The sequence below is a fragment of the Oryzias latipes genome, chromosome 21, assembly GCF_053564925.1.
Source record: "Oryzias latipes strain Hd-rR chromosome 21, Olatipes_Hd-rR_3.1".
NCBI lineage: Eukaryota > Metazoa > Chordata > Actinopteri > Beloniformes > Adrianichthyidae > Oryzias > Oryzias latipes.
In genome coordinates, this window is record NC_136257.1 from 26842555 (window position 1) to 26850561 (window position 8007).

Sequence of the window (8007 nt, forward strand, 5' to 3'; positions counted from 1 at the left end):
AAATTCACTGTACATGCAAACAAATATCTGCACCTTTTCAATGTTTCACGTTTTTTTAACTCTTTCATTTTTTTAGAGGAAATAAAAACATGAACATTTGTTTCAGCCTTTCAGTAGAAATTCCTCCACATGCCTTGCGGTTTGTTGAAAGGTTTGCAAATCCTGTTAACTCTTCCAACCAAAGCACCTCAAGAATTTTAACATGTAGAGTTAAAAACTGTAGAGTCTGAAACCTCCACTGAAATTCACACACCAATGAAGTTCTTTTTAGTTCTTTGGTACACTCTGTCTTTCTTTTCATTCATGCATCATAAATGTTGCAGCCGGTCACCCGGCCTCATATTTGAAAGGGGCTGGATTCTCACATGACTCCAGGAATGCAAATATGTGAAGCTGTCAAAAGGGGCTGCAGGCGGCTTGATGAGAGGATGGAACTGTGTGCATGAGCTGGATTTGGCCTTCCAGACTCCAGCTGCTCTGAATCCATGAATCCATTGTAAATGTCCTGACCTTCTTAATTCAGTGCTTTTATGGAAGACTTTAATGAAGCGAAAAACTCCTCTCAATGCAAAGATCCTGTTTATTAATCTGAGGAGAGACGATCATGTCTGCACTTTAGGCTCTATTAAGTTTAAAGGTATTAAACGCTCAAACATTAAGTCACTTTTCCCTTAAAACACTTATTTTTATGGCCAAAAGTTTTTGCTCACCCATCCAATTAATTAAAAGTTGGTGTTCTCTTCCCTTCCATGACTATAAAATTACTCCACAGCTTCTACAAACATCTAGGAAGGAGCAGGCGCTTCATTAACTACTGAGATGATGTGAGATGTGGAACCAGTCCAGAAATTTCCACTCAGATCATGTTTGATCCATTTTAAAAGCTTTCCCGGCTGTCTTTTACTCACTATTATATGGTTTTTAGCCTACTGTTGTTTTCTAGGACATAGTTTCTGCAGTGTGGCAGGAGTTTGTTAGAAATTCACCTGGGTTGTGGGCGGGACCGGTGGCTCAGCCCCTCACACTCCAACCTAACGTTAATGGTGCAATAAAAAGGGGCAAATCGGAGCAGTTTTGATCCAGATTCCAGCTCAAAAGAGGAAAACAAAGACGTTCGTGGATCTATTTGTCTGCAAGTGGATGCATCAGAATGGAGCAGAGCAGGGAGCTTGTGGCCTGCCAATTGTAAGCTTTTTAACCCTTGTGCTATCTTAGATGACCCCACCTTTACATTGACGTGATCCCCCTACCATGACAAAGGTGGATAAAGGTGGAAAGATTTCATGTAATCCATGGACACCAGTGAAGATCAAAAGTGAAGAAAAAAGGTTCAGAGCACTGTCTAGTGGGTCTAGATGACCCAACTCCCAATGTTATAGTACCTAGGATAGCACAGGGTTACACACTTTTTTGTCTGCTGCTTATTCACAATTTCAAAGAAATACATAAATGCAATTTTAAGCTTTTTTTATGTTTTTATTTTGATTTTTATAAGTCCTCCATTGTCAGCAGGAACATGCTAAAAAAAACACCACACACAAAAAACACCATTTTCCTTGGAGGGGGTCTATAAAGACACAAATGAGCCGGTTTGGTGACTTTACCCATGCATAAAGTCCGGACCTCAACCTGACAAAAACATTTGGCATTTAGAGCCTCTCATCTAACATCAGTGACTGACGACTGGAATGGTAGAACATTCCCATCGACAGTCTCCGAAACGTGGAAACCCTTCCAGAGGAGATGAAACTGGTAAAAACTGCAAACCCGTCCATCCATCCATCCATCCATCCATCCATCCATCCATCCATCCATCCATCCATCCATCCATCCATCCATCCATGCATCCATCCTCTGAACCCGCTGAATCCTTTTCAGGGTCTCTGGGTTGCTGGAGCCAGCCCAGCTAGTTGGGCGTAGGCAGGGTTCACCCTGATCATGTCACCAGGGCAGTAGACACACTCACATGCACACCTAGGGGCAACTAAGAGATGAACTGCAAACCCCAATGGGGCAAATAAGCAATAAAGACCACATTTAACAAGTTTGAACTGAAAAGTTTTGAACAGCCCTCGAGGATTGATTTAAGGTCTTCTTTAATTGATTGTGAATCCGCTAATTGGACCAACGCTACAGGATCACATCCCCTTTTCGGCCAACAGAGGATTTCTTGTATTGTGCGTTAAGCTACAACTTCAGGGATTAAATGGAAGCACATGATGGTTCAACCCCGTGACTTGTCAGGGAGCCTGCTCATGGACTCATTTCCTCTCCCCTCTTTTCTTCTTTCCCTCCTCTCCTGACGCACGCGGCGCAGCGCTCTGCCTCCCCGCGGCGCGCGCCATGGCCTCCCCGCGCCTGGAGACGTTCTGCTGCCCGAACCGAGACGCCGCCACGGGGTTCGTGGTGAACTTCCAGTCGGTCCTGTTCGGTGCTTTGAGTCTGGGGAGCGCCGCTCTGAGTCTCATCTTCGCCGTTGTGCAAATTCTGCCGAAACGGAAAGGGTACCGCAGGCTCGGGCAGTATCCTCTGCCGCGACCCGCCTCCTCATCACGGATCCTCTTCATCATCAGCGTCTGCGACATTCTGGGATGCGCAGGTAAACAAAGCTGCAGCCCACTTTTATTTACTTGTTTATTCACCAGGCGGAATCATAAACACTTCCAGTTAACCTCTTTGTTGCATTAATTAAAAAAAACAACTTCATTAAACCAAACTTTTGAAACAAACTTTAAATCCAGCTGTCCATGTGTTGCAACAGACGATCTTTGAATAAATCGTCTATTCTTAACGAGGCATCACTTTGACATTTTTTTCTGACAACAGGTGAAGTCACGTGTTTCTACAGTTGGAGGCACATTTGTGAATGAAAGACTGCACCAGCAGTGGGGGGGCATCCTACCTTTTTACTAGTTTTGTGGAGGAAATGGAAACACCCCTGTAAATATTTTCCTAAAAAGCACTCTCAACAGCTGGAAGCTCCTATTTCCGTGATGTAAATGCATCATTAAAAGGACTCCCTAGCTGAAAATAATGAAGTTCTTAATATAGAGGCTACAAAAACATTCCACGTGTTAATAAAAGCCAGAATCCTCCGTAGATGTTCCCCCCCTTTTTTTCCCCTCCATCTATAAAAACAAAAATACTGGAGGGTTTTTTTGTTTTGTTTTTCCAGGCATCATCATCAGATCAGCTGTGTGGCTGGGACTCCCCAACTTCATCAGCAGCATCTCTGTGGCCAACAACACGGACGTGCTGCCGGAAGTCTTCTGCGTTGGCAGTGCAGTACGTACCTCCTTTGCTCCTCTCCTTTTCAGCCGCATCACGCCTCTGCATCACGACACGCGATGACCTCCTGCAGCCGTGCAGGGTTCCCGTCTGGAGGAGGTCATTGCGCTCCGATAACCTCGATGAACCGTGAACTTAAGCGCGATGATCTGCCTTACAGATGTGGATCCAGCTGTTTTTCAGCGCCTCCTTCTGGTGGACGTTCTGCTACGCCGTGGATGTCTTCCTGGTGGTGAAAACGTCTGCAGGGATCAGGTTCTCTTCCTCTTCGTCAAGATGAAGCACAAAACCGACATATTTTGTACAAAATCATTCACTGAAACTATATTACTAATATCTAATTATGCTGTGAGTTAAAAGAGCAGCAGCATGAGCGGAGAGCCCCGGTCTCATGACTTTTACCCCCCTCCCTCCATCAGCACCATTGTCCTTTACCACATGATTACATGGGGCCTGGCTGTGCTGCTGTGCGTGGAGGGCGTGGCCATGCTCTACTACCCGTCCATTTCAGAGTGAGACACTTTCCTTGAAACGTGTAGGCATTTGGTTTGATGCGAGTTTGAGCATCAGCAGATCTAAACTCTTGTCTCGCTCTCTTGTGTGCAGTTGCGAACAAGGCCTCCAGCACGCCATTCCTCACTACGTCACCACGTACGCGCCGATGCTGCTCGTCCTCACGGCTAACCCCGTCTTCTTCAGCAGGACCGTCTCTGCAGGTCCGTCCGGAACGTTTCAGTCCTGGCGACACCGGTGACACTCGCGCAGAGACTTGTGAAGATGTGCATCCTTCTTGTTTCCATAGTAACGTCCTTACTGAAGGGACGACAAGGAATCTACACGGAAAATGAGAGGCGGCTGGCCAATGAGATAAAGATCCGCTTCTTTAAAATCATGCTGGTGTTCTTTGTTTGGTAAGTTGGTGGCTGAACTCCCTCACTACCCCTAAAAGACTATTTAGTGTTAGTCACCCACCTTCTGAAGTCAAAACTTAATTCATACGAACATTTTACAAAGACTATTTATGAATCTACTGGGTTCTGATGAAGAAAACTTGGATGATGAATAACAAATTTGATTTAAATGCATTTTTTTTAAATGGCAAATTGTTAATATGCAATGCATTGTGGTTTATATTTGCAAAATTTGTTGAGCATGCATGCACACTGGTTTTTTCACAGAGACTTCCAAGAAATGTTCAGGGCTTCAGAATTTGAAAAAGTAAATTTGGACCAACCAGTGTCTTTTGCAGCCTCAGGCTAAAGCCCAGCTCTTCTCCAAAACGAACCCCTCCCCAAAGTGAATGCAGTGAATGCACATCCGCATGGATGGCTGCAATGAAATGAACAAAAACAAGACCAATGTGGTGACACGCATCCTGTGTGTCTACACAAAAGGAAGCATCACTCCAAATTGGTTTCAATCTCTACTTTGCAATTAATAAATAAGCAAAAAATGTATTCTTATTCAGTTTTTGTACTTTTTTAAGCTATCTTTATGTTTCATTGTCCCACTCCGATCATCTTTGATCTATTTTAAAAGCGTTCCCATTGTCTTTTGATTATACTGTTTATCGCCCAAATCCTTTTTTGTCGCAGTAGGAAGTTTTTTTTTTGTTTTTTTAGAAATTCACCTTTGAGTTGGGGGCCAAACCCTGAACCCGCCTGCTCGCCCTGCCTTCCCCCCCATGTTGCTCTTTTTCGAATACCATTTTTTTCATCCACTCCCGATTCACCACAATTTAAATTAAGTCAGAAAACGCAATTCTAATCCTAATTTTCTTTATACATGTCCTCCATCATCATACCAAAAGCACAACTTTTATTCTGAGGGGCCTCAAGTGTTTATATTTCAAAAAGAAATGATTAGAAATGTTGGTTCTTCTGCCGTTTGTCAGCTGGGCGCCAAACATCATCAACGAGAGCCTCCTCTTCTACCTGGAGATGCAGGTGGACATCAACGACAGCAGCTTGAGGGACATCAGGAACGCGGCCCTCACCACCTGGTTTATCATGGTGGGTTAATAGAGCGGCGTGTGCGTCCGTCCAAAAGCAAAAACCTCATCCTTGTCACCCCGTTCCCCTCCTCCAGGGCATCCTGAACCCCATGCAGGCGTTCCTCAACACGCTGGCGTTCCACGGCTGGACGGGCCTGGACGTGGACCTGAGCCTGCAGCAGAGCAGGGAGCTGGCCTGGGACTCTGGCTCCACCTCCGTACCGAACACAGCCGGCCAGCACCCCACGGCGGGAACGACTCTGCTCTACCAGAGCCACGTTCAGGAAGCCCAGAAAGGCATGATGGGAAATGGACAGCAGCACTCCGACGCCATCAGCGTGCTCTCAGAAGGTAACTGGCTTTCCAATGGTGGCAGCAGTTCTCCGGTCTATCAGGGGTGGTGACGTTAAGCACCAGCGACCAATCACTCTGTCGGACACTCCCACAACGTTACAAGAGGTTGATCAGAACAGACAAACATCTGGGAAGCATTTTATGTTTACAAAGATTTTCCAAACATCTGTTTTTACGTAACGCCGCTCAGATCCTTTGATCCGGGATCCATGTATTTTCCAAAAGAAACCAACTAAACGGATGATCGCTGCTGCTGCCACTCTGATGAGCGTCTGACCCCCACAATCCTCAGATATGCTAATGATCGTGTGATCTAATTAACGATGCAGCTAACCGCGTTTGCACCCCGTGACCTTTCGTTCAGGGCGCCGAGTCATTACACAAAGCTGTTAGTGTCATCATTTACAGATAATCAGATGGTAATGAGAGCAGAGGGAAAGCATTAATTATGCACGACAACCAGGGGAGGGACTCCAGCATGAAAAAGGAGAAGAAAACAGGCTCTTTCAGATGGAAGGAAAACATTCCAGCATCAATTTAGATCATTTTCTCTGTGCAAAAAAACCCCAAGAAGATCTTAGAATTGGTGGGGCAGTGGTTCAAATCCCTGCTGGGTCTTCTGTGTGGGAAGTTTTCATGTTCTCCTCGTCTTCTTCGGCGTCCTCCAAAAACATGCTTCATAGGATCATTGGTGTCTCTAAACAGTGGTGGACTTGGCATTTTAGGGGCCCCGGGCGAACAATCACACGGGGCCCTCTTCAATTGGCTGTATTAATCTTTTTTTTTTTTTTTTAATCCTACCTACGGTAAAACATTTGTCAAATAATGTCTCCCCCTGTCCACTTTTAGACAGCCTCCGTGTGAAAAAACATTTTGTTTTGATATACATTTAAAAAAGTAAAATCACATTTAAATGTATTTTATTTACATTATTTCTACTTGGATAAAATGTGTTGAATGTGCCTATTTGTTACACACTCGTTGTCTAGTAGGGACACTTTTGTGCGACATCAGGGGACACGCGCCTTCGCCCAACTGGCTCCAGTGGATTTGTGGATTTAAAAAATGCAAGGATCTCTCCGTTTTGGTCTCATTTCAGACACGTGGCCTCTTTATTTTCTGCTTAAACATGTAACTTATTTTTATATGAAACTGGTTCAGACATGGGTTCTTGTTCTTTTTTTTTCCCATCAATGAAACTGACAATAAAAGTTATTCCTTTTAAGGACTAATGGTGTTTATTTACCTTTTTTTGTGGTAATTTTGAGGGATAAAAATGCTTTATCGCATGCATCTTTATAACAAATATTCTAGATTTGTAGTAAAGATGTGCAGCGACTCTCAGTAATCTACCCCCCTATTTTGTGTCTTGCTAGGTTCAGACTCTAGTACAGTTGAAATCCACATTTCCAGCGAGCTGCGAGACAGTGGGGATGTAGACGCAGACGGGGAGTCCTTGGGAAACTCTGTAAGGCGCTAGCCGGGCTCGCCAACAAGCCGCCGTCCTCCACCTCAGCCTCACAGCCTTTAAAAAAAAAAAGAGTCACTTTCCTGGGATTTCTGAGCTGCGTTTACAGTATGGAGCCCCAACAGTTCCACTAAGGAACTTTAGAAAACAAAAACATTTAGATTACAGATAAATACCTGCTGCAAATTATTGATTGTATTTGAAAACTGGACTGAGTGACCCCCCCTCCTCCATCGCTGGCTCCAAGAAACCAAAATCCCATAGACTTTTATTGTGAAATAATCATCAGATAGTCATTCTTTTTGTCAGATTAACCAGTTAATAGTACAAAATAAGTTTTTTTTTAATCAAAAATGTTAGCCAAATTTTTTTTTACTATTTATACAAAAATACTTTGCATAGAAACAGTTTAAAAACAATCTCTTGTGCATTTAAGATGGCTGATCTTTGTCTTTTATTTTGTAAGCACTTGGTTTTTCCATCTTGTGTAAACATAATAGCATGTGGGCACAAATAAGTGACTTTTTTCCCACTTTGTGCACAGAAAACAGTTGATCTTTAGTACCAGATAAACCTTCTAAAAAGCAGATCCTTTTCAAAATGACACCAGATTTAAACAAATTAAATAAAAGGGGACTCCGTGCTACCATACTGTGTTTTAAATGTCAACTATTTGACAGAATAGGCGCAGAAAGAAAGCGTGACATCGTCCTTCGTTTCTGACATTTACGTTTTCCTGTCAATGAGATCCATTTGTTTTGGAAAATGCACTTTTGCTCTTCACCTTGTAAACACTAGTTTTGTTTGTTGAACTGAGGTGATGTTTTTGTCCCATCTTGTATTCTTGTATTAAACCTTTTGTGTCAAAATAAAAGCCTTGTAAATTTGCTGTTGAGTGCAAAAA

At 43.5% G+C, this 8007-nt stretch overlaps 1 protein-coding gene across 1 annotated transcript; it reads left to right on the forward strand.

Annotated features, from left to right (window-relative positions):
- The first annotated feature begins 2172 nt into the window (after positions 1-2172).
- On the forward strand, positions 2173-7990 carry gpr143 (G protein-coupled receptor 143). Its single transcript, XM_023950508.2, has 9 exons — positions 2173-2599; positions 3176-3285; positions 3449-3543; positions 3708-3800; positions 3895-4004; positions 4091-4199; positions 5183-5300; positions 5377-5632; positions 7012-7990. Exons 1-9 carry the CDS (start codon positions 2344-2346, stop codon positions 7113-7115), a joined length of 1251 nt encoding a protein of 416 aa, XP_023806276.1. The 5' UTR covers positions 2173-2343; the 3' UTR covers positions 7116-7990.
- Positions 7991-8007: the final 17 nt, after the last annotated feature.

What these genes read in the sequence shown, in the direction of transcription:
- gpr143 (XM_023950508.2), top strand. Translation starts at nt 2,344, where the DNA reads ATGGCCTCCCCGCGCCTGGAGACGTTCTGCTGCCCGAACCGAGACGCC. An exon ending in CGACATTCTGGGATGCGCAG is followed by an intron (nt 2,600 to 3,175) that starts GTAAACAAAGCT and finishes TTGTTTTTCCAG; the next exon opens with GCATCATCATCAGATCAGCT. An exon ending in AAAACGTCTGCAGGGATCAG is followed by an intron (nt 3,544 to 3,707) that starts GTTCTCTTCCTC and finishes TCCCTCCATCAG; the next exon opens with CACCATTGTCCTTTACCACA.